This window comes from Stegodyphus dumicola, chromosome 11 (genome assembly GCF_044657685.1).
Source record: "Stegodyphus dumicola isolate Sdum_Otavi_A_Nest chromosome 11, ASM4465768v1".
In the NCBI taxonomy this organism is placed as follows: domain Eukaryota; kingdom Metazoa; phylum Arthropoda; class Arachnida; order Araneae; family Eresidae; genus Stegodyphus; species Stegodyphus dumicola.
The window spans coordinates 148901510-148929277 of NC_140778.1; the positions used below are offsets into that span (position 1 = coordinate 148901510).

At 32.3% G+C, this 27768-nt stretch overlaps 1 protein-coding gene across 3 annotated transcripts in view; it reads right to left on the bottom strand.

Annotated features, from left to right (window-relative positions):
- Positions 1-3409: 3409 nt before the first annotated feature.
- The window catches only part of LOC118194100 (cyclic GMP-AMP synthase-like receptor), a 40725-nt gene continuing 16366 nt past the window's right edge, over positions 3410-27768 (bottom strand). The window contains exons 4-7 of one of the 3 annotated variants that reach the window (XM_035365292.2): positions 25324-25473; positions 19745-19909; positions 18172-18300; positions 3410-14721 (exon numbers count right to left, since the gene is read on the bottom strand). In XM_035365292.2, the coding sequence (XP_035221183.1) occupies positions 14491-14721; positions 18172-18300; positions 19745-19909; positions 25324-25473 (675 nt within the window). In that variant the 3' untranslated portion in view covers positions 3410-14490. The remainder of the gene's footprint in view (positions 14722-18171; positions 18301-19744; positions 19910-25323; positions 25474-27768) is intronic. The other 2 variants (XM_035365294.2, XM_085827313.1) reach the window with 2 other exon arrangements.

Consider the following 27768-nt stretch of genomic DNA (forward strand, 5'->3'; position numbering starts at 1 on the left):
AGTTATTCTTGAAATAACTTTTCAACAGCAAAGGCACGATGCTGTGCACTCCAACGATCCATATCACTGTCACACTCGAAATGACAGCTCATTAGTACACGAATGCGGCACGAACTGGCGCGCATTCATGCATTACGTCATTGTGTGATTACGCTATAAACGCTGCCGCCCCCTATACAAGCTGCTCAGAAAGAATCCGGTACTTTGGAGTCGAGCTGAGATTATCTAATTTTACCTCCTCCCCATTGTACATTGGACTTTTTGAATTTGAATATAAATCTCAATCTTATTCAAAGAGCTGTTAAAAATGAAATGAGAGATTCAAAATTAAGATCAATTGCAATGGAAACTATTGGGGTTCGCTATCCTCAAACTGAGTGGTTGCATGTCTACACCGACGGCTCTATGTTAGAAAGAACGCGCGGTGCTGGAGCAGGTATCCATAGCGAGCTTTTCAGTTTCTAACCAGTTGGCCTTTGATAGTGAAATCGAAGCTATTCAACAACTGTCGATTCGTAGTTTCTTTTGTAAAGACAGTCATATTGTCAGATTCCAAACGTGCACATCAAGCTCTTCTGAATAATCAAAATAGTTCCCAAAGAATTTCCTTAAGGCAATGGCACACAGAATTTCTTTCCAATGGATTCCAGCCCACTGTGGAATAATGGAAAATGAAAATAACTGATGCTCTGGCTAAGAAAGGAACGTTCATAATGCAACGCATTAATCGATCGCTTTCATTTCATACAACTAAATTGTTTGTTAACCTGACTTTTAAGAAAATTCTTAAGCGGGATATGATTCAACGTAAGATAAGACTTGGAGGATTCTGGAGGAACATACAACTTTCATTCCCAGTTTTTCAAGAAAGACAGCTAGACGTCTGACCGGACATGACTATTCACCTATATATAATAGGAGTAGTGGATTCCCAAAACTGTATTTTGTGTGACTACAATCAGCCTATGATTTTTAAAAATTTAAATTATTGTATTGCATTTTCTCGGTATGAGGACACTGTTAAAAAATACTGGAAAGCCTCTGAACTAATGGCGCTAATGTTTACCATTTGTAAAATAAAATAAACTTTCGATGCATCAAAATAACTTTTGATGTAGTTTAGCTGGTCGAAACTAGTCAAATTGTACAATGAATACAGCGCTGTATACTAATATGGTTATTCTTTAAGAATCTCGTCAGGCTCTAAAATACTCCTCTGATTCTCTCTCTGGCTTTTGGACATTTTTGGTCACCCTTCTTTTTCCATTGCCTTCGATTTCTCTGAAGAGATTTTCTGCGCCTCCGGGGCTTTTTACTTCATCTATCTTTGGGCTTTATTTCAGGAACCGGCAACGTTGCATTCAACAATAGCTCGGTATAATATCAAGTGTAAGTTGTTCATTCTCAGTTTTTACTTCCCACAAATGTAGCACTTATTTTGAGACAATTTTTTCGAAGCAAATGTACCTGCTTTGCAAGCTCTAAAGCTACGCCCTTTCTGTAAGGACTCTACCGCCAGTATATCAGAAAGATCTTGCTTATGTGATTAAGGCAAAGCCTTGAAGGCTGTCTGTCTAAGGGAAGGGATGTCTTCGTGGAGGACTTTCTAAAGGAAACTGGCTCGTATACATGAGACAGATCATTGAGTTCCAAATTCATTAGCTAGAAGATAGTTTTATGCGATTACTACCCCCTCCGGTGTCAATGCAGAGAACTCTGTAAGACTACTGCCTAGGATTTGCACCTAGGCAGTCTCGCAACAGGCATACAAAATCATTGAGCTTCGTGGTGCCCCTTCACCTATGGGTGTTCGTGGGTAAAACAGTTTTTAATCATTCGAGCAGCCCCTAGGATGAGGTGTTGTAAGCCTCATGTTAGACCCTGTGCACCGGCTTCGGGGTTCCGCATAGTACTGGCAGGTAGCACTTTCAACAGCCAGTCAGATCTCCAGGCGTGCATGTTCCCCACCACGGTGAAACCTGAGAATCGGGAGTGGTGACCCTACGGACTCAGAAGGTAGCCGTTGTTATACAGAAACTTTTAAAGTCTGCCATTTCAGATTGGGAACCCAGAGTAGTAACTTGATTGATGTACATTTAACCCTCTCGGGGAATTTCGACTGGTGACACAGTTGAAAATGGGGGTTCCTCAGTTAGGACCAATCCGTGTACTGTCGAGCGACTGAGTATGTATACAAACACTATTACTATGGAAGAGTCCTTTACATTATTGATGGAAGAGTCCTTACAAAATGAGACATGGCTTAGGGGTGTGTAAACCCTGGATCTTTTAAACAAATTTTGTACTGATTTAAGGAGGGAATGCTTGGTAAGTAAATGTTCTTGACTGATAACGTAGCACCTTCAAATTTCTGAAAAATATTCAAACGAAATCATAAAATCTTCAGCAGCAATAATGAGTACAAAAGTATTCAAATGTAGCAACTAATTTGGAACAAAGGGAGTAAACTTAAATTGTAACTATCTTCATTAAACAGTATTAAAAATGTCAAATAAAAAGTAATGAACAAATATGCGTTTAAACTGAATTGCATGGTAATGATTAACTTGCAGAGAAAGAATTAATTGTAAAATCTTAATGATGATCTGTTGTAATGGAAATTACTATGATTAACTGAACTTTGGAAGAACCTTTATGTATGACTAAACTATTATGACTTTAAGCATAATAGTTATTAACTTTAAGCATAGTTAAAAAGCAATATCACATAAGTATTAACTTTAAGCAATATCACATTGAGAATAAATCCAGATATGATGGTAAAGTTGTTTTAAAATATAATTGAATTTCATGGAACCTTGGACAACTATTTAGATATCTTCTACTTTACATGCCTTATTATATATACCTTTTTCCAAACCCTATAATGCTATGTCGACTAACAAAGAAAACAGCAAAGTGCAGTGAATACAGCACCATCTATTGGCAAAAGAGAAAAGAAGAAATTAATTCATACATAAGAAATCTGAAACCAACAGGCGAAATTGCACTGGAATGACTTAATTACTTAAAGACGTAAATTACACTACTTAAATTTATTAACAAAAAATGAAGTCTTCAAAAGAATTCAATTCATCAACAAGGATTGTGGGTAATTTCAAAGCTGTTGACAAAATTGAAGATTTTATTTAAAATATAGCCTAGTTTAAGTTGTTTAATCCAAAACAATCTAGGGCATTTCAGAAATATATGGCTACCTAACGTTCTGAGAAGACAAAACAGTTTACACCTATGAAAAGTTTATTTTTCCCCTTGCCTGACTTTTGCTTTCCAAATATTCAAATATTAATTATTCAATAAAATAACCAAAAAATTTATAAAATGTTCTTTTATTTCACTAATTATTTTTACAAGCAGCATTACATAAGAAAAAGGATTAAGTATAAAAAACCATAAAATTTTATATTTTATTAAAATTCTGATATTACAAAGTCATATGAGGGGCATTCACACATACCTAAAGTAATGGAAATGGAAATGTCAGAAAGTGTTACAGTACAAAGTCCGTAATCCGGACTCGTCAGGACTTCGGCGATTCCGCATTAGGGGTTTTACCGGATTATAGATCATCAATTTAAATCTGGTAAGATGGCATGCAGAAATTATACAATTAAAAATATCAAACCGTAATTTATGAAATAAAAAGCAATTATGGTCTAAAGGGTGTCAAATTTTACAAAAAAAAAAAAAAAAAAAAAAAAAAAGCTGAATATTTGTTTACTTCATTAAACATTTCTTTCAACGCGCGCATGCGCAGAGCATACATTACGTGCTTGCGTAACGCGCATAATGTATTTGTGCACATTCTTTATGTGTATGCATAAAGCATACAAAAAAACGTTTGTGGCCTTTGAGATCCGGATTATAGATCATTGCGGATAATGGACATCTGAATTACGGACTTTGTACTGTATTAAAAACACAGTTCACATATCGGAGGTATCAAAACAAACACAGAACATTCAAATTTTATCAGCAGTTCACATCTCAAATGCATATATAAGTAAATATAGAAAAATAGCACATAAATAGACATGGAATGCCTATTTTTATCACAGCTCTTTGATCATCTGCATTAACTACATCACAATTTATCATGACGCCTTACGAATACATCTGTCGCATGCTATTATAGAATGTATATATGTGTGTGTGTGTATGAGTAAGATAAATAATTTGTACAATAAAAGTGTAAAAATCTTTTTTAGGTCTCCTTTTTAATTTGGTTATTTCTTCTTTCTGCTCGTAAAATAGTAATATACTTTTAATAAATCTTTATTAAGTGTACCCTTTCAAAACTAACCCCTGTCATATGATTCTTATACAACACTCAGGATATACATACTTGCATAATGACAAAAATGAAATAAGTCTTTTTGCCAATAATAATATTACATTTTCAAATTAAAACTCTTAACCAACCAATAGAACCAAAGCAGAACCACAACTCCCTATTCTTAATCTAGCACCCATATTATAATCTATTCACTCTTCTCTCTCGCTTGAAATGTTGTTAAATGCTTCTTTGTTTCACTCCAAATATCTTACTACGAATACGTTAATAGATTCCTGATTCAATTAATTCAGTACTCACTTCCGGGCAGGGCTAAAATACATAAAACTGCAAAATATCTTCATTAGATACTGAAATATATAGAAAAACATAAAATACCAAATACAGTTAAAACAATTTTTACAATTAAAACTAGAATTTCTATGAAAAAACAAGCAATTCGGCCAGCAGACAAGAAGGCAGATTTTTTGGTGCACAAAACTAAATGTTTACTTTTGGTCCCACTCAGATAAACAGTATAAAGTATCAGACAATACTAAAAAAATTAAATTTCCCTATACAGTCAAAAGTCGTTAATCCGGACTCGTCTGGACTTCGGCGATTCCGGATTATAGATCATCAGTTTAAATCTTTTAAGATGGCATGCAGAAATTATAAAATTAAAAATATGAAACCATAATTTATGAAATAAAGAATAATTATGATCTAAAGAGTATCAAAATTTATAAAAAAAAAAAAAAAAAAAAAAAAGCTTAATATTTATTTGTTTACTTTATTAAACATTTCTTTCAATGTAAGTTGTTTATGTTGCTTCGTTTTTTATGTGATAATACATTCTCTTTAATTCTATAAACAGACATAATTTCTTGTTCAGTTACAAAGTTCCGCTGTTCAAGTCCTATAATTGCTGTGTCGAGAATACCGACTAATTTGTCAATCGAAATTTTTTTCGTTTTCAATAACCTCTGTCACTTCTTCGCTATTGGAAGCGAATTATAATGACGAGGAATTTGATTTAAATCATATCAAAGACGGAGTATATCCAGATGAAATACTACATTTAGTAAGGAATTATAAACCAAATAAAATAAAAACATTTGCCCTGAAGATAAGAATAGTGTTGACAGATCAACTTCCAATTCATTGCGCGCCGCGGCGTTAAAGATAAACAAAGTTTAGATAAACAAACGTTAATGTTTAGATAAACAAAGGATATGCCTTTATCCATTTTTTGCATCAATTCCAGTTTTTGTTTAATGGACTTTGAAACATACTTTCGCTTTGTAGATCCTTTACATATTAGTAAATATATATCAGAAATTCTATTTGACATAATCGAAAGTTCAAGCTTACTTTTATAAAATAGCTCTAACAGTCTGCAAAAAATAATAAGCCGGATCCAATTCAAAGATTAAGGAACAACTCAATCTGCAACATTAATTGAATTAGATAATTTTAGCTTAGCTTATACCGTCCGTTATACATTAAACGCGCATTCGTAAATGTATTTTGCACATGCGCAAATGCGTATTCGCAGTCGTAAAGCCATAAGGCGTCAACGCGATGCATGCGCAGAAAGTTTGTAGCTTTGAGGTCTGGATTATAGATCATTCCGGATTATGGGTGTCCGAATTAACGACTTTTAACTGTACTCATCATCACGAAACCACTGAATAGTGAAAAGGTTTACTGCATCTACAGAATGTCAGTATCAAGCAGCAGTTTCAAATCCAAAATATGGTCTGTAGTAAGAATGCCCTTTTGTAAATCAAACAACAAATAAAAATAATGATCCTTCTGCAGGTCCAGCTACAAGGATTTAATGACATTTGTTTTGTCCATTAGAGGAAAAAAAAAATTAGCCATAACAAACAGCATAAAGTACCAGACAATACTAAAAAAATTAAACTTCCCTACACTAATCATCACAAAACTACTGAAAATTAAAACAGTTTTGCAACACCTACAAAATCTCAATATCAAACAGCAGCTTAAAATCCAAAATAAAGTCTACAATAAAAACGCCTCTTCACAAATCAGATTCAAACAACAAATAAAATTAAAAGTTAAAATTATTACATGAAACCTATGAACCAAACAGCATAAAGTACCAGATAATATTAAAAAATTAAACTTCCCTACACTAATCATCACAAAACTACTGAAAATTAAAACAGTTTTGCAACACCTACAAAATCTCAATATCAAACAGCAGCTTAAAATCCAAAATAAAGTCTACAATAAAAACGCCTCTTCACAAATCAGATTCAAACAACAAGTAAAATTAAAAGTTAAAATTATTACATGAAATCTATGAACCAAACAGCATAAAGTACCAGACAATACTAAAAAATTAAACTTCCCTACACTAATCATCACAAAACTACTGAAAATTAAAACAGTTTTGCAACACCTACAAAATCTCAGTATCAAACAGCAGCTTAAAATCCAAAATAAAGTCTACAATAAAAACGCCTCTTCACAAATCAGATTCAAACAACAAATAAAATTAAAAGTTAAAATTATTACATGAAACCTATGAACCAAACAGCATAAAGTACCAGACAATACTAAAAAATTAAACTTCCCTACACTAATCATCACAAAACTACTGAAAATTAAAACAGTTTTGCAACACCTACAAAATCTCAATATCAAACAGCAGCTTAAAATCCAAAATAAAGTCTACAATGAAAACGCCTCTTCACAAATCATATTCAAACAACAAATAAAATTAAAAGTTCCAATTATTACATGAAACCTATGAAAATTATTTTTTCCTAGTATTACCAATTTAACATACTTTATCATTTTACATACTACTTACCAATTCAATATACTTGAATTTTTTTTTAAGCATAAACTAGCATCAAACTTCTAACCAACATGGAGCAAATTACCGCTTGGTCTGAAGAAACAGAGTCTTACAAAGGTTTAAAACAAACATTTTACTGCATTAGAACATGAACATAAAACACACATCTTGTGCTCACCAAAATTACCACTTGTGGCGACTGACACTCAAAGTAACAGCCAAACTGGAATTCAAAATTAAGTCTAGCAGTGAACGACTAAATAGTTGATTTTAAATTAGAAGTTGAGTCAGAGCCACTCACTTGCATAACAATTAAATCTTGGCAGCAATAGTGCAAAGCCTTATGAGATCTAGTGAACCTGGCAACATGCCCTGAGAGGAAGCACTCTGTCTTAAAATTCTCGATTTAAACACTGGAATCATTAGCGCATTCTCGTAAGGAAACAGAAAGAAGTAATAGCAAAGCTGAAATTATAAATAAATGGTTATTTAAAATAATAATAACCTTACAAACTTTACCCGTCTTAATTAACATATTCTATACCTAGGTAATCAACATTATTTACTAGAACAAAGCAATCTGCAAGCTATTACATCACACCCTTAACACTGATGTTTGCATTGCTAATTATCATTACACTACAAATTAAGCATTACCAGTTACTTTGCTCATTTTAATTCTCATATACCATATCTATACTAGGCAGAAACAGTCTGCATAATATTAGCAGTAATTTGCAATCCACCAGGGTTCAAATAGCTGAGAACTCTGAATACTGTGGTTTGACTGTTCTCTTGGTACAGGAAAAAAGCTGTCCTCTTGGACATTACCTTTTAACTACTTTAATAAACAAATCAATAAATACTAAAATTCCCATTAGTATTCTAACTAAGGAATTGTTTTTGATTTTAGCCTGACAAACTAATATTATTTCTTGGCACCTCATAACTTTAATTCCATAATTAATTTAAGAAACCAACATTTCAACTTCAGCTATCTTATTATAAATTCTATTTCAGAATCATTATTAAAACAGAAATTACAATCAGCATAAATCTATGATTAGCTCCACAAATCTGAGAACACTGTCCTATAATTTACTCCTTTCAACCAAACAAAAATGACAACTAATTTAATCGCCAATTTTGGATGCCAATTAATTTGCATCAGTTTTTATGCCTACAAAAGGTACACTCAAACAATAAATCACATCTATTCTAAAGATAATCACCCAAACATCAATATTATACGGGATTATTAAAGAATTATTTGCATTAATCGAAATATAGGCTCCTCTTCTCTTGACACCACATACAAATCAAAACTTTTAAATTCAAAATCTCAACTCATATGACCAATATCATTGATGATTAGAAATCTTCACAGCAAATTCTGCAACATGTAACATGAATACAAGCTAATCCCTCTTAAAAAGAGTTCACTGCAGAGGCATTGCTTTCATTAAGCAGATAACTCTTATATGCTTTGCCACCGAGCAATTTGTGAGCCATACAAACAAAGAGTAAACTCCTGAAAAATGAAGTCATGTCATTTTTCTCTCAAAATCATTTAACTCAACATTTGAAATTGATGCCAAAGCAAAGATTCAGTATTAGCCTGTAGAGACATTAGGTATTTTGGAAGCAGGAGAGATGAAAAATATTCAATGCCTTTGCCGGGAATTGAACCGCAGACCTCTCAATTGCGGGCTAAGCGTGCAGACCACGAAGGCTCCCTAATAAGGTGGAAATACCTTATATGCTCCCCCCGTTTTAAAGGGTGAATGGAGTTTTTAGGGGACCCAATTGTCAAATACTGGGTGAGGGGAATCATTATCCAACACCCCTTTTAGTTCGGGCGCCACTGTAGAATCATTAGGTATTTTTTTTGGAAGCAAGCAAGATGAAAAATTAGCAACGCCTTTGCCGGGAATTGAACCACGGACTTCTCAATTACGCTCTGAGCATGCAGACCACTACACCATGAAAGGGGGGCGAAATACCTCATATACTCCCCCTTTTAAAGGGCGACTGGGGATTTTAGGGGACCTAATCGCCAAATCCTGGGTGAGGAGAATCATGATCCAACACCCTTTTAGTTCGGGCACCACTGTAGAGATATTAAGTATTTTGTAAGCAGGAAAGATGAAAAATTAGCAACGCCTTCACCGGGAATCGAACCGCAGACCTCTCAATTGCGGGCTGGGCGTGCAGACCACTACACCACGAAGGCTCCCTAATAAGGTGGAAATACCTTATATACTCCCCCGTTTTAAAGGGTGAATGGAGTTTTTAGGGGACCCAATTGCCAAATACTGGGTGAGGGGAATCATTATCCAACACCCCTTTTAGTTCGGGCGCCACTGTATAATCATTAGGTATTTTTTTGGAAGTAGGCAAGATGAAAAATTAGCAACGACTTCGCCGGGAATTGAACCACGGACTTCTCAATTATGCGCTGAGCATGCAGACCACTACACCATGAAAGGCGGGCGAAATACCTTATATACTCCTCCTTTTAAAGGGCGACTGGGATTTTAGGGGACCCAATCGCCAAATAATGGGTGAGGAGAATCATCATCCAACACCCTTTTAGTTCGGGCACCACTGTAGAGATATTAGGTATTTTGTAAGCAGGAAAGATGAAAAATTAGCAACGCCTTCACCGGGAATCGAACCGCAGACCTCTCAATTGCGGGCTGGGCGTGCAGACCACTACACCACGAAAACTCCCTAATAAGGTGGAAATACCTTATATGCTCCCCCGTTTTAAAGGGTGAATGGAGTTTTTAGGGGACCCAATTGCCAAATACTGGGTGAGGGGAATCATTATCCAACACCCCTTTTAGTTCGGGCGCCACTGTAGAATCATTAGGTATTTTTTTGGAAGCAGGCAAGATGAAAAATTAGCAACGACTTCGCCGGGAATTGAACCACAGACTTCTCAATTACGCGCTGAGCATGCAGACCACTACACCATGAAAGGTGGGTGAAATACCTTATATACTCCCCCTTTTAAAGGGCGACTGAGGATTTTAGGGGACCCAATCGCCAAATCCTGGGTGAGGAGAATCATCATCCAACACCCTTTTAGTTCGGAAACCACTGTAGAGATATTAGGTATTTTGTAAGTAGGAAAGATGAAAAATTAGCAACGCCTTCACCGGGAATCGAACCGCAGACCTCTCAATTGCGGACTGAGTGTGCAGACCACTATACCACGAGGGCTCGCTAATAATGCGGGAGAAATACCTTATAAGCCATTATTTTAGTTCTAACGAATTCTAAGACCTATTATATAATATTCAAATGCTTGAAGCGATAAAATCTACAGCCCTAATATTCATGTAATAATTAATGACCTACTTATCATTTTTCATTTAAAATTGATTGATGAGCTCAATCCCATAAGATAATACTGTAATTCGAATTTAATAAAAGCACTTGAAATGCATTAAAAGTAACAATTCCTCAATATCTTTAGCCTAAAGTTTTCTTCTTCAAATATAGTCATATTTGACATTATATTTGAGATTGTTTTAATTCTAGCACTCTTAAACAACCAGAATGACCTCAAGCTGGTATTTATTTAATAGACTATACTATTACAATATATCTTGCTCTAATACCTGGCATTTTTTCCCATTAAAAAAATTATGAAACCCTACAGCTACATATTCCTCTCAGTAAAGACTTGGCTTAAAACTGTCACAACAGCTTTACCCCACGAAATTACTAAGCTTGTAAGAAATAAAGAATTGCTATAATTCGAAAGATAAAATACAATCCTTGTGCCACATATAATGAGAACTTTCAAAATCGGAAATTTGTTTATCTGTTAGCTGATTAAAAAAATGTGCAGTTATCTGCTTGAACAATGAAAGTACGATAACATACACACAAAAAAAAAAAAAAAAAAAAAAAAAAAAAAAAAAAATCTGATGTGTACACCACATGACTTCCTTGTATGGAATATTAAATTATATGCATTTTTTCTTGCATTTCATTTAAACTTATTGAAATGAATTAAATTACTTCGCCAACAGCGCTTCAACCCCAATAAATGCATTCTTTAAAATTCACTCTGGTATTTGTTTACCATAGTGACACTCTGCCGCTAGATTAACCTAACAGTATTATATTTTGTTCATATTATAACTCATAATGCAGAAAATTTATATCATTTAAAGAAGAGAATTATCTAATCATTGCCACATGTTCTATTCAAATACTATAATAAAGCTAGAATGATGTATAAAAGAAATTAAACAAACAAAACAATAAAGAAACAGTTTTTCACAGACAATTGAGTATTTCTCATTCAATTAATTCAGTTCTCACTTTGCAAGAAGGCAAAAATACATAAAATCTCAAAATATCTACATTAAAAATTACGAAGTAAATCTTAAACACTTAGTTCCTCGAAAAAATTCCAGAAAGGATTAAGCATGATTTAATTGGCAATAATAAACGAAGGCGTTATCTTTGTTGTTGCGAAGCTAAGTTTCTCTAGATTGGCAACGACTTTAGAATTGTTGATAATTTTAAAAATACTGCATACAGATTTACTAAAGGCATAAAAACCTTAACCGAAAGATAAAAACAACATAATTCAATCATTTTTAAAGCTAAAAATTTACAGTTTACAAACATATACGAGTAAAGAAACTGAGATCACTGAGCCGGGTAACAGACTGGATATATATATATATATATTTATATACGTTTGGTGCAGCCGATTGTTGCAACCAAAATACGAAGTGCACATCTACATATTATAGCAGGCCTATATACAAAATTTCAACGTTCTGAGGCTACTCGTTTTTGAGTTATGCAAGATACGTACGTACGTATGCACATACGTTCGTACAGACGCCACGAAAAATTCTCTTCAGAATTCATTTTAAAGCAGTTTTATAACTTTTTTGGAGGAAACGAGTCTTTTATTCCATCCTTACGTACAGATATCATGCAAAAACATCGCTAAACTGCATTCGATAGTGGTCAAAATGGATATATTTGTTGAAATATGCTGCCTGAAACTTTTCACGATTACAAAACTTCCTTTTTACTTCGTACAAGGAAGTGAAAAATGAATATGATGGTACATAATGACACATACACAGATTCATTAACTTACTGGAGTAAGTTAATGATCAGCTTTAATTGTTATTTTTCTAGAGGCAAGTTTTTTTTTTCACTTTCACAGTTCAGCTGTGAAACATGCTCAACTTTTGTTATGTGGTTAATATATCGAAATACGTTGCAGCTAATCTTTTTTTCAAAAGTCTCCACCTATATATAAATCTAAAAATCAAACTGCAAAACTAAATTACTCAGGATCAATTACCGGCTTAGCTAATCATATGAGAAACATAATGATCTTTTATATCAATAGAGCTACTATCATTACTAAATTAAAGCTTTTTACATAACAATGAATTTTCATTGTTCAGTGAAAAACTCAAATCTTACATCTACAACTGGTCTTTTTAATCAAATGACCTAAGAAAAAATTTATAAAAAGGCGAATTTTGAGATGCTTGTCACATCTTTCTCGTTTTTGAGAATTGCTTTTGTTGGGGGGTGAATGACACGGCATGCAATGAACTGGAAGTTGATCTGTCAGCACTATCCTTATCTTCAGGGCAGATGTTTTTATTTTATTCGTCTTATAATTCCTTACTAAATGTAGTATTTCATCTCGATGTACTCTGTCTTTGATATGATTTAAATCAAATTCCTCATCATTTTAAATATCACAAATACAAATCAAATAGTTTTCTGTTTGCAATTTTCTAATTTCGACTATGCGTAATGTATGCTTTATGCATGTGCGCGTTGAAAGAAATGTTTAATAAAGTAAACAAATAAATATAAAGCTTTTTTTTTTTTTTGTAAATTTTGATACCCTTTACATCATAATTGCTCTTTATTTCATAAATTATGGTTTCATATTTTAAATTTTGTAATTTCTGCATGCCATCTTACCAGATTTAAATTGATGGTCGATAATCCGGAAAAACCGATAATCCAAAATCGCCGAAGTCCCGACGAATCCGGATTAAAGTCTTTTGACTGTATTATTACTTCTACTACTATTTGACAGGGATTAGTAGCGAAACTACCTGACTTCAGAATTTATCATGTTTCTTCCTTTTTAGAATGAACTAACAAAACTCCTACAAATCATAACTCAGAGCTAATACTTGCTGAACTTATGGAAGCAATGCAGTTGAATTGGGTGGCAGAATTTAGGAGTGGCAAAGATTACACTAAGAATTAGAAACCCTATTACACATTCAACTGTTTTGGGTGAACAACTATTTCAAACAAGTTTTCTACTTGTTTTCATTGATACAAGGATTTAAAATTATTCTCTTCTGCAAGAATTGTCATTTTTCAACCAATCAACAATCAGTATCAGCCAGTTCTGGTAGTCTCCATGTTTGTAAAGGAATACCAGTTTTCCCATTAAAAAAAGTATTCCAAAAAGGGTAAACCAGTATTCCAAAAAGGGTGCAAGGTAATTGGCTGTTTTATACATTGTGACAAAACAGAAAAATTGCATTAACCAGTTGCTCTTTGTAAAATGATTTTAATGTGTAATATGATCAGGTGGTTTCTATGAATGAATGCAAATACACCAGTTCCTTGATACATTAACAAACTTCCAAAACAGGTTTCTGGTAAGAAGCTCCTATTAACAGTTCTATTATGGATGAATAGGAAATGCAAATGCCTGCTTTCCATGAACGTGTGCAAATTTGGAAAACATTACTTGATCTACCTCTAAATTTACAAGATAGAATTTTGATGGCATTTGCAATCTCTGTTTGTGTTTATCACCTTTATATATATTAATTAAGATCACTATATGTTTTCTAAATGGAGTTATTTTGAAAAAGGATCTTCTTCTGTAATGGTACAGTTAATTTTTGATGGTCAGATTATAATAATTATTATCATTATAAGAATTCTCAGAATACCTTAACAATGAAAAATGATCATTATAGTTTTTATAAGAACTAAATTAGACTTCTTCTCCCTTGTTTCTTTACCCAATTCAACTGCATCCTTAAAAGCAGATGATGACAATCTGATATTACAGGTATCTGATATTATAGATGATGACAAAATATGATTTTACAGGTAATTAGTGAGAGCTTTATCTCTCAAGTTGATACAAAAATATTTAATAAAAATACTAACCAGGCATGCAATAAATACAAAAAAAATGAGATAAGCCTATACATGAAAAGTTACGTTAGGCATTCAAAAATAAATAAATTTAATATAATAAATACTTTATATTAATAAATAGTTTAAAGTAACACAAATACTTTGCAAAGGTGAGCAATTATATACAAAGAAGGTGAGGAGATTTTTGTGGAAAATCTGAAGGCACAACCATTTGGTAAAGTTGAAAAGCCCATTTTGGTTTTCTTTGGAGCTTTTTAATGATGTTTTTTATTCGATTTTGGAGCTGAGTTAGAGTTGCTGTGTTGATCGAATGAAGAAGATTGAAATCAGGATAAAGTATATGGCCAAGATATCCATTCACAAAACATTCCTTCATTTCTTCAAGAAACTGTCAGAAAGAGGAAAAAAGGTGTGTTTCAAATGTAAACAGAGCAATTCATTTCATATAGAAACTTTCTAACTAATAAAATTTTCAAATGCCTTTACAGAATTTTTCTGGAAAGAGGACAACATAGCACAAAAAAAAATTTTTCCCCTTTTTTTCAGCATATTCTTTTATTATACAGTCAAAAGTCGTTAATCCGGACTCGTCGGGACTTCGGCGATTCCGGATTATCGATTTTTCCAGATTATAGATCATCAGTTTAAATCTGGTAAGATGGCATGCAGAAATTATAAAATTAAAAATATGAAACGTAATTTACGAAATAAAGAACAATTATGATCTAAAGGGTATCAAAATTTACAGAAAAAAAAAAAGCTTAATATTTATTTGTTTACTTTATTAAACATTTCTTTCAATGTAAGTTGTTTAAGTTGTTTCGTTTTATGTGATTTACTTTCTCTTTAATTCTATAAACAGACATAATTTCTTGTTCAGTTACAAAGTTCCGCTGTTCAAGTCCTAAAATTGCTGTGTCGAGAATATCGATTAATTTGTCAATCGAAATTTTTTCGTTTTCAATAACCTATGTCACTTTCTTCGCTATCGGAAGCGAATTATAATGACGAGGCATTTGATTTAAATCATATCAAAGGAGTACATCGAGATGAAATACTACATTGAGTAAGCAATTATAAGCCAAATAAAATAAAAACATCTGCTCTTAAGATAAGGATAGTGCTGATAAATCAACTTCCAATTCGTTGCACACCGCCGCAGCCTTAAAGATAAACAAAGTTTAGATAAACAAAAAATATGCCTTTATCCATTTTTTGCAGCAATTCCACTTTTTGTTTAATGGACTTTGAAAGATACTTTCGCTTTGTATATCCTTTACATATTAGTAAATATATATCAGAAATTCTATTTGACATAATCAAAAGTTCAAGCTTACTTTTATAAAATTGCTCTAACAGTCTGCAAAAAATAATAATCCGGATCCAATTCGAAGATTAAGGAAGAACGCAATCTGCAACATTAACTGAGATAGATAATTAGATAATTTTAGCTTAGCTTATCCCGTCCGTTATACATTAAACGCGCATTCGTAAACGTATTTTGCGTACGCGCACACGCAAATTCGCAGCGGTAAAGGTCTTACCTGACGCATGCGCAGAAAGTTTGTAGCTTTGAGGTCCGGATTATGGGTGTCTGAATTAACGACTTTTGACTGTATAAGTCAATGGCAATCCTATTATAAGTTTTGATTCAATACACTAACTGAAACCATAATAATGCCACAAATTAGCAGAACTTTTAATGTGTGATATGATTACAGAACCTCATACCTAATTACAAACACACTGAGATATTATTTCCTTCTGGAAATCTTGCACCATCAAAATAATAGATTAAAATTTTTAAGTTTAAAAAATTCCATACTTTTAAATACAGACACTTACTTTACATTTGCCAATGTTGATTACATTTGGAAGCTAAAAATTGCAGTACTTTGATCTATCTAGAAACTTCAGAAAGAATATTTTGAAGCATTAATGGACTCTGAAAACGTTCACTAACACAGTGTTGTAAACCAATTATTATGCATAACACTGCCATAAATATATCTACTACATTCTGTCACAATATATATATATATATATATATATATGCACCCAGAAGAAATTGATCCACAATCGTAAATCATGGTGAGAGTATAGTCTGCTATGAGATAGGCAAATGATTTAAATTTTGACACCAATGAGACAAGGGTAACTGTGCTATGCACATATCAGATGCACAGTTGGGAGAGTTTAAAAAATTGATGCTTGTGTAGTACGGTCATGATCGCTAATGTCACAGATTGATCTATTCAAATGAATCTGTCGACTTGGATGGACAGTATTGTGATTAGAGATGCCTCTTAGATGTATTCGACAGCCATACGAACAATTACTGAACTTACGAAGGGGAGTATGGTAGGCCTCGGAAAAGCAGGTTGGTCCAACAGGCATATCGGCCGCCACCTCAATATTGGCAACAATGGATCACAGAAGGGATGATCTACCATTGCAGAAGGTCAGGGCATCCCAGGAACACAAATGATCACGAGGATTGCATAATCATAAGAGCAGCCACTTCCGCACCAACAACGTCGCTAGCATGGATTCGATGACATTTACCATGCTCCATGCATACAATGGTATCAAGGGAAACCACTTGGAGATGACTGGACATTTGGAAATGCTAGAGATACTGCCAACATTTATTAAGACGCCTGCCACTGATCCCACATTATAGACAGTACGATTGAATTTTTGTCAAACTCAGGCAAGCTGGAGTGTGACTGACTGAGGGCATGTAATCTTCAGCAATGAATACCGATTCAGCTTCATTGCGGATGAGCAATGCACACTCGAATAGAGGCAGCCAGCCAGTGGGCTGCTCCGGAATTTGTTGTCGAGCAGCATATGGTGATTACACAAGGTATGATAGTATGGGTAGTAATTTGTTGGGACACATGATCACTTCTAGTCATCCTTCAAGGTGCTATGATTGCTTGCAGTTTCATGGTCAGCATTTTAATGTACACTATCAAGTCGCATAACGGCCATTTATCAGCACAACAATGCTCGTTCACATACTGCGCGACTCTCCAAACAACATCTTCAAGGCTATGGCATGCTCCCATGGCTTCCCAGGTCACCAGACCTCTCACCATTAGAGCACGTTTAGAACATCCCAGAATATTGGTGAATTAACTATGCAATTGCAAAGATTATGGCATGATCTTTCACAGGTCATGGTGACCTACAGGATGACCTACTTCGATGCCACACCGTGTTTCAGCTCGTATAGCTGCCAGAGGTGGCTATACTACTCATTGATTTGTAACCTTTTTCATGCCATAACTTCTTAATGAAACGATTTTTTGTTCTGAATTTGCAGTAATTTGTTTATCTCCTTATACACTACATACATACTAATTCAGAAGTCAAACAACAAAAATCAGCATTATATTTTCAAAATTTTCACAGAAAGCTCTTAAAATCTGAATATTTTATGTACAGTCAAATCATCAATCAATTTTCATTATAATGCAAGGTATACACTTTTTTATCAGGTGACTCTTTAAAACATTTTGAATTTGTTGAGGTGCTAGATACACCTAAGCACATATCTTACTTAGGAAATATGCGCTTAGGTGAATATTTTGTGAATTTTTTATGATATTTTTGGAATAAATGAATCTAACCTAAATCATGAAATTACTCTGCATAAAAGAAAACACAGAATATAACAATAATTCATTAATTTGCACTTTCAGAAAACCATTAATTCCCTTGATTTTTTAAAAATTAAAGAATAAAATTTCACAAACTACAAAATATTCCAATCCTATACATTCACTTTATAATAGTTTGAAATCTGAAAAAGCTAATAAACAGTATTTACTTCTATGAAAAGAGATCCAATTTTATCATCATTATATTGTTCTTCAGAAGGATGCTTCTGTATTAGCCATAATCCAATAATTTTTATGAAATAGGATGGTATTGGCCAATTTTCTTTGTCACGTAGAGCCTAAGAAAAATAATAATATATTTCAGATGCAAGCTAGATTACCTTTGCACATAAATGATTACTTCTATTAAATCACATACACTATTAAAATGAAAAAATAAAACCAAAAATTGTCCTTGAAAAACCACCTTTTCCCATGAAAAATAATAAAAATCAAGGTTCTACTATATATTAGCATACACAGTTAATTTATTTCATATTAAAAATTTACAAAATACTGTGAGAAATACTTGATATTATTGCTAAATGATGGTATTACGAGTCCATCTATATGATTACTTAGTGCCTCCTCTTCTAGATACGCGACTATATAAAAATTGATGATTCAGGCTTCTTTGTTTCAGAATTTGAATTGTGGTTCCCAGTACATTGGAATATTAGATGGAACTATATAGTTTCCACTTTTTAAGCTCTGTAATTGGATTTAGGCTTTTTACTTCCCTATGTATATCTATACATATATTGTTGTGAAATGCCCAGATAGTTTCCCCACAGCATGAGCTAAAAATGATGCTCCTCCAAAATAGTGGAGAAAAAAATCTGCAGTTTGAGCAGCATGAGACAGTGGCAGGCTTAGGGTTGCCAGAAAGTGACAGGAAAGACAGGGTTGCCAGATTTGGCATGAAATTGCCCATTTGACGACAAAACTGGCATTATGTCATAGATTGAGTGAGAACATTCTAGAACACATTTCTGGCAGCTTTCTCGGGAGTATTCTTGAAAGCAGATTAAAGCTATATATACCCTGCCTTGTAGTGTCTTGAGTTCAGAGATCAGCTTGACAGCAATCAACCAAGTCAAGAGCTATACTTAAGTGCTTTACAGTGAAGTTATCTTTGTTGTTATAGCTTGAAGGCTATGCTGCTGATTGTTTCAGCATGTCTGTCGTAGCGTTTTGGCGTGTATATGTGTCTTTGGGAATGTGCTGTGTAATAGTGTTTACTGGGGAATAAAATGCTTTTATTCATCATTATTAATTAAGTCTTATCATCAATTACCCCAAATCCATGAGTCTGTAGAACACAACAATATATATTATGTAAATCAATATGTAAAATACGTAATCATTTTGATTTACATATTTTTTATCTTACATATTAAATTTCAACAACTACATGCAGAATCGAACGCAATCCAGAGAAGTTATTATGATGTTTAAAACAGAAAAGAAGAATTAAAGAGTTTACCCATTAATTTAAATTGTAATTTTGATTTACATATTTTTTATCTTTTTTTATAATAATTTAAGTTTTTATTAAAAGATGAAAAAACCCCCATGCCATGCACTTAATTCTTTCCTTCTCTCTCTCTCTCTCTCTTTTTTTTTTTTTTTTTTTTTTTTATCCATCTGAAATCAATCATAGTATTAATCATAGCAACAATACTAGAGAGCTATGACATATTAACAAATGAAAAGAACTCTCTTATTGCTTTTAATACAAACCTTGATAAGCTGTATAGTAGATTTCATGTAATTTTTCCCCCTAAGAAATTGCTTCTCAGTTTCAGGAAAATGAATTCGCCAAACACGTGACACTAGGTCAGAAGAGATCAGACAACTTAGCTCAGATTTCAAAGGTTTGGGCACCAAATAGCATGTAGATAAACTCTGAAATCAATCATAGTATTAATATATAATTAATGACAAGAATGATTTTAAGAAGAAAGTTACAAAACACTTCAATTCAATTCAAGAAAGCTTTCAGAAATTTTCATAAATGGTATATATTAGTATAAGTTTGAGAATCTGTACACCTTGGAACAACTGATCACGCAGATCAGAAAATTTGGCAGATTGGAGTACAGGTTGTGTTTTTCTTGTTTTGTTCACATTTTCCATTTCCTAATTTTTATATTAACTTAGGATACCTACATTTAAATAATGAATTTAAACATATTTACACAACAAAAATTATTCAATGCAACACTTCTATGTTTTTAAAATACCATAATATAAAAGGAAAATAATATCATTATAGAGGAAAAACAAAGTGAAGTCATTTTTTTCCCTCTTCTTTTAAAGACTGGGAACACCTTTTTCATAAAAACATATTCAAATATTTTACATATAAAAACTGCAAAACTGCAAGTAAAATAATTTTTAAAAGTAGTTTTTATGTTCTGAAAGTGAAAAACACTCCTACAGTAAAGTTTTATGTAAATATGGTAAGGTTTCACAGAGTGAGTTCAGGAAATACCACTCATGTACAATTTCTTTAATAGCACTCTTTGCATTATCAGAAAGTGCTATAACTAAAATTTTTGAGAGAAAGTTCGCCCCCCCCCCATTCTTGACAGTTCCAGTTCCCATGCTAGAAAAATCGCTACAACTGTTATTTTGAAAAATCTATTTCATTTTGACACCAATGCTAATTAATTATGTATTTGGTTTGATTTATGCAATTATGGAAGAGTACTCGATGGCTATCTGCCTAAGGGGAGGGATGCCTTCGTGGAGGACTTTCTAATGGGAACTGATTTGCTTAAACATGAGGAAAACCATGCAGCCAGCCCATTTCTTGAACCGAACTATGAGCATTCAATGACATTAACGTTTGGCCACTGGTGGTCCCAACAAACCAGGTAGACAAAGCCTAATGATGCATTGAAGAAAACTAACTGATATACTCAACATTTGTAAAACTGAGGTCAAATTAAAATGACCAAAAAACGCTTCTTACAACTATTTTACGACGGTCCATTTGCTGTGATCTTGCATATTGACAAAATATTTATTTGTTCCAGGAATGAATGACAATATGTTACAATTAATGCTGATTGCTTTAAACTTGTTTGCATTTCCAAAAGTGAGGAAGCATCCACCAAATCATTCAAATTCTAATGTTTTCACCTCCTCTCTACATTAGAAATGTCCTCAAACAATGCAGGTACAAAACATTTTCTCCCTCCTTCCAGTATTATTGTGATGTGACAGTAACTTACTTGGTGCACATTCAAGAGGTCCAGGTTTGAGTTCCAGTGAGGACATTGCTCATTTTTCATGTCTCATGCTTCAAATCAAATAAAAAAAATAAATAAATAAAAAAACTAATGACTCTACAGTGACACCTGAATTAAAAAGAGCTGGACGATAATTCGACACTACCAAGATTTTTCAGTTGTCCTTTAAAAGGAGGAGTATAGAAGGTATTTTCTCCCTCCTTCCAGCATGCCTTCGTGGCATAACGGTAGCACACACTGCACGTATTCAAGAGGTCCAGGTTAGATGCCCGGAAAGAGCATTGCTCATTTTTCGTGTCTTCTGCTTAAATTAAAAAAACTTAATGATTCTACACAGTACAATATGTCAAATGAGGCTATTTTTTTAAATGCCAAAAATATGGTGGTCCAAATGCTGATCCTAGAACATCCTACACAAGTCGAAGATGTAGTCCAGGAATAAAATTTTAAAAAGGGATCGATAATAATCCAAAGGTCAGCAGGAGAATTTGAACCAGCATAATCAAAATTTCACCAATTACAAAAAGTTATTACAGTCAAAAGTCGTTAATCCGGACTCATCGGGACTTTGATTCCGGATTACCGATTGTTCCGGATTGTAGATCATCAGTTTAAATCTCGTAAGATGGCATGCAGAAATTCTAAAATTAAAAATATGAAACCGTAATTTATGAAATAAAGAACAATTATGATCTAAAGAGTATCAAAATTTACAAAAAAAAAAGCTTAATATTTATTTGTTTACTTTATTAAACATTTCGATGGTACATTGGTAGACGGTTGCACGGATTTTGGGTGATTTTCCTTTGGCGAGGAATACAACTTATGGTAAACCCATTGCTGGATAAGTTATTTATGGTAACCGATACTTTGTTGTCATTTTATTTTTTAAAAAAATACGTTTTATTGTGCATAAATTCCGTGTTTAAAATATTATTTATGGCTTTTAAATATTAAGATTCAATTTAATTTTGCATTTTTATTTGAAATAAAAATTTTATTGTTTATCATATTTTATGAAATTTTATGTTGTGGATAATGTAATCAATGACGTCACCTTACTTTAAAAGTAATTCGTTTTAATATATATAAATTTAATCTAATGTTTTAAACATTATTTATGGCTGTTAAATATTAAAATGCAATTTAATTTTGCATTTTTTTTAAAAATGATTTTATTATGTATGAATTTTTAAATAATTTTAATTCTAGCCGTGATGTAATAAGCTCTCTGATTGGTTATAGAATATTTGTGCATTAACGAGCTGTAATCAGCTCCCTGATTGGTTACTGACAATTTGTGCATTTCCGCGCCGTTTTAAAATTTAATTCATATCTTCAAATTCCTTCAAGGGTGTATTCAAAAATGTTACCTAAATTATGATTCTGATTTTTTTGTAGTACTTATCAATAAACAACAGGTTAAATACTCAAAAAAATGTAAGTACATATTTTTCTTTTATTTTATAATTGTATACTTCAATTTTTGTTAAAAAAATTAATACACTATTTTCAGAAATTTCTGAGATAATTATTGTCCATATGTTTTAATGTTAATTATATTCTATATAACGTATTTTAAAGTATTTGAATTTAATAATATTCTAATTCTTTTAAATGTTGGTATGATGGTTTTTAATTCGATATTCAATTTCAGTAATATTTTAATCTAATTAAACGTTGGCCCAATGTTTTTATCGCGGTGTTTTTATTCTCTTCTTTGCTATATGAAAGTAATAATAACCTTACTTTAGTATTTTATACTCATAGTAAATGTATTTATATACACTTGATTGCCATTTTAAAAAACGACATTTTCAACAAAAAATTAATCCATTATTTAAACGATATTTATTTCTTTTTTAAAGTTTCGAATACTTTACTATGCGTAAAAACAGCGTTTTTCAAGATGGCTGACGTTTGTAAAAATCGCGCCAACGTAAATCGCCAAAAATCCGTGCAACCATCTACCAAAGTAGCACCAACATTTCTTTCAATGTAAGTTGTTTAAGTTGCTTCGTTTTATCTGATAATACTTTCTCTTTAATTCTATAAACAGCCATAATTTCTTGTTCAGTTACAAAGTTCCGCTGTTCAAGTCCCGTAATTGCTGTGCCGAGAATACCGACTAACTTGTCAATCGAAATTTTTTCGTTAACACTAACCTCTCTGTCACCTTCTTCATGTCTTTATCCATTTTTTGCAGCAATTTCACTTTTTGTTTGATGGACATCGAAACATACTTTCGTTTTGTAGATCTTTTGGGAGCTCCAGCATCGGAAATTCTATTTGACATAATCGAAAGTTCAAGTTTACTTTTATAAAATTGCTCTTACAGTCTGCAAAAAATAATAAGCCGGATCCAATTCGAAGATTAAGGAACAACACAATCATCAACATTAACTGAAATAGATAATTAGATAATTTTAGCTTATACCATCCGTTATACATAAAACGCGTACGCGAAAACTTATTCTGCACTTGCGCACACGCATATGCGTGGTCGTAAAGGTCTTTTGCGCACGTGTAAACGCCTATGCACATGTGTCAACGCGCCGCATGCGCAAAAAGTTTTTAGTTTTGAGGTCCGGATTATAGATCATTCCGGATTATGGGTGTCCGAATTAACGACTTTTGACTGTATTAAATTGATAATTAATTGCTTATTTATACAAAGCTATATCATGTAGCAAGGAAGAAATCCTAGAAAATAAATATAGTAAGTGGAAAATATGCAAAAGCTACTCAATATATTTTAAAAAACAATAAAAAAATTTTAAACATAAAATTTTTTTAAACTGTAAGTGCCGTACACAAAAGTAAAACTCATGAATACAAGAAAACATCATTAAAAAATATGAAGAAAAGAAAACTAATCAACCACAGCAAAATATGTGGCTATTCTTCCACCATTTTAGCAGCTGAAACTTGTTAACAGAAGTTATGTTCAATGCATCACCAATATATAAATGCATCTTTAAAATTTGACAAGAATACTACAAGCAAACTGCTGCTCCCCCTCTCTCCTTGCCATTACAATAATGTTACATGCTCAATATTACAGAGAAGAATGTAAGGAGATCAATCAAGAAATCTGTTCTTTTGAAAGGGATCTGTGCAAGAAAACGGTAGGGAATCCCTGATCTACTCACAGTATGAATAATATCTGTAGTACTCATAATTTTGTGCACTGCACTGAAGAAAGAGTATTCTGAGAAGCCTGTAATTTTTTTTAATTTCAGTAATTTTTTTTTAATTTGAAGCAGAAGACACGAAAAATGAGCAATGCTCTTTCCGGGGATCTAACCTGGACCTCTTGAATTATTTACCTGCTCATATCATATCTGTTGGTCGTATCTGTTGAAACTGCAACATAAGATCTTATCTACTGTAATTGGAAATATAGTGCACTGAGAAGTTTGATCTAGTGCAGTGTTTCAGGAAATATATACTCAGTGATCAACAATAATGATCAAATGTAGCTAAATCGAGATTTGTGTTAAGAGTCATATGAAACACTTGTCATATGAAAATTCAGCTTGTACTCATTTAATTAGATAAAATATATTAATTAGATAGTCATTTAATTAGATAAAACTATTTGTACCAAACATAAATATTTTAATTTTCAGAATTTCTAAAAATTTGCATTTTTATTATATATCTTATCACACAATGAAGCTAAAAACTGTTTCATTCTTTGCTCTAAATATTCACATCAAATTTTTAAAAAATCCATGTAATTTTTAATCGAAAGAAAATTTTTAGCATTAAAAATGAATGACAAATTTAACAAATAATTTAAATTTATTAATATTTAAGTAATAATTTTAATTTAACTAATATTAAAATTTAAACTGGTAAGGTCCTTCTAATACTTAATGTTTTTTAAAACAAACAAAGCAAAAAGCATTAAAATAAAAATGAGACACATATAACTAGAAGATTAAACATAAATGCCATTAATGCTATTAAAATATGCAGCTGGATTCCAAGCTAAATACAAAATATTTATTTGCATAAAGATAAATTAGTTAAAATGCAAAATATTTTAATACATACATCTAAGGAATTAAGTCCTTCACATGCAGTATATTTATGTAGATGTTTTGTATCTAACAATATAACAGGAACTAAATCAATGCTTATCCAGACATAGTCCTTCCAAAATACTTTTAACGTTCGAGCTGGACCACTCTGTGTTGTTTTTACCTATTTAAATAATTAAATCAATGTATCATTTACTGTAAAAAAATTCCTCATTAAAAAACAGAATTAAAGATTTTCTATTAAAAAAAAACTAAATTCAAATTATTGAGAATCATTTAACTATACTACAAAATAAATATTTTAAATCACTGCGGGAGGCTTAGAAAAGAAATATCATAAATCATCATAAGATGCTAATATGTCAGCTGTTTTGCTCCATGCACCCCTTCCACCACTGCTAGAAGATCATCCTCCTCTTTTCCGAAAATTAAAAAATATGTATAATGCATAACATACTAAAAAATACACACATACAATATACATTATTTTTTCATGTGTATTATAAATTAAGGAGCAAGAAGTATGGAAAATATCAATAAAACTAAGTAAAAGTAGTTTTCTTTTATTCATAAGCTAAAATTAAATACTTAACCACTAAATAAACAGCTGACTGCATTCCTGCTCCCCCCCCAAAAAAAAACTACGAAATTTCTGCCAATGGATAATATCCCTGGGTTGAAAACCCCTGGTCTAGATGGTGCGATAAAAGTGTAGTAATAAATTTAGCCATGATTTGCTTTAAAGTGAAGCATTCAGTGGGAGCTTATAATACATTGACAAATTTAATTTATCAGTTTGGCTGTCAATGCTCAGATTTAAGACATTCTGCATTGTAAATTGTTGCCTACAACTATTTAGAGCAATTTGGATATTGCATTGCATTTTTCTAAATAGATGATTCTATTTTGTGAAACGAGCCAAATTTAGTAAAAGCCACATGATAAGCACACATCCATAAACATGCAAAACTGCTTTAGATTGGTATGCCCATTTATATCTTATTAGATAAAAATATGGTTGCAGGCAAAATTTGTTTCTAAAAATAATTCAGATTTAAACCTTATAGATAAAGATTCAGATTTAAACCTTATGGAATAATATGCATTAGAAGCTGTTGAAAAAGAACATAAACACATTGATGTAGCAACAAATTCATATTTTATTTAAATTTAGAAGGTTTTTCTACACATGGTGGATTTAATTAATCCAGCATGTGTAGAAAAACCTTCTAAATTTCTTAATATAGAAAAACCTTTCAAAAGTTAAAACCTTTTCATGTAGTAAATATATACAGTTGAAAAAATAAAAGTAAAAAAGTTGCATCATAGCTTGTGATGCAACTTTTTTGCACACCCTTATACATTAAAAAGTATAGTTTTTAATATGTTTTTATAAAGATTTAAAAGATAAAGAGCAAGTAGTCATCAATAAGGAATTTTGTAATCACCAAGTGATTCTAGTCTATTTGTCACTAGTGATTTCTCTGGAATCTTAGTTAACAGCAGAATAATAACTGGAACACGTAAACTTTAGAGTCATATAATATGAAGCATAATACAAAACAACTAACTTAAAATTAGATGCTATATAATCCAATATTTTTTAAACTCGCAAATCAATTTCATGCACAGTTTAAAATCCATAATGTTTCCTTAAATAGGCCCTGATCTTTAAAAAATAAACACCAGAATGATGATGAAAATTGATATTTCCTTATTAAAGTGGTTACCACATAATCCTTTGACATTTCACATTTGCACATTATAGATCAAATGATTTATTTGTTTTGACAACTAAGCATTGTGGCTGCTTTAACAAAATACTATTTGATAATTATATGTAGTGGATCATCCAAAAGGTTCTGTGTTTTTTTTTTTTTTATAATAAACACAGATGAAACAGTACAAAAACATAAGCTACTTTAAATGAACTATATTAGCACCATTTCATTTTATGACATTTTGCCATCACTGAGACAGCTGGAAAATCCCTTTCTAAAAATTTCCTTAAGTTTATAAATAAAGTGATCGAAGTGAAAAGAAGTCAACTCAGACCATTCAGAGACTTATGAAGTGACCTGAATAGACGAAAACATCAGAAGATAGGATCTAGTAAGTCTTGGAAGAGGTGGTGAAATAAAACATCTCAACCATACTCAGTATATTTATCGGTACTTTTCCGTTTTGCCGGGGCAGGCGATAAAGTTGCCAATACTGGTTCAACTGATGCCAAACGGAATGTCTTCGCTGGTAACCTTTTAAGCCACATTTTCAAAACAAGTCGCAGCAAATTTGTTATCAGGTTGATTGTTTCTTTCAATACTGGCATACAATTACACAGAATTTTTATCAGACAGTTCAATTTTATGCCCTAAGGACATTCGCAGTAATTAAGTCAATCAGGATGCAATCACACCACTTACCCAAATGTGGAAATATAGAAAAGGCAAAGTCAAGG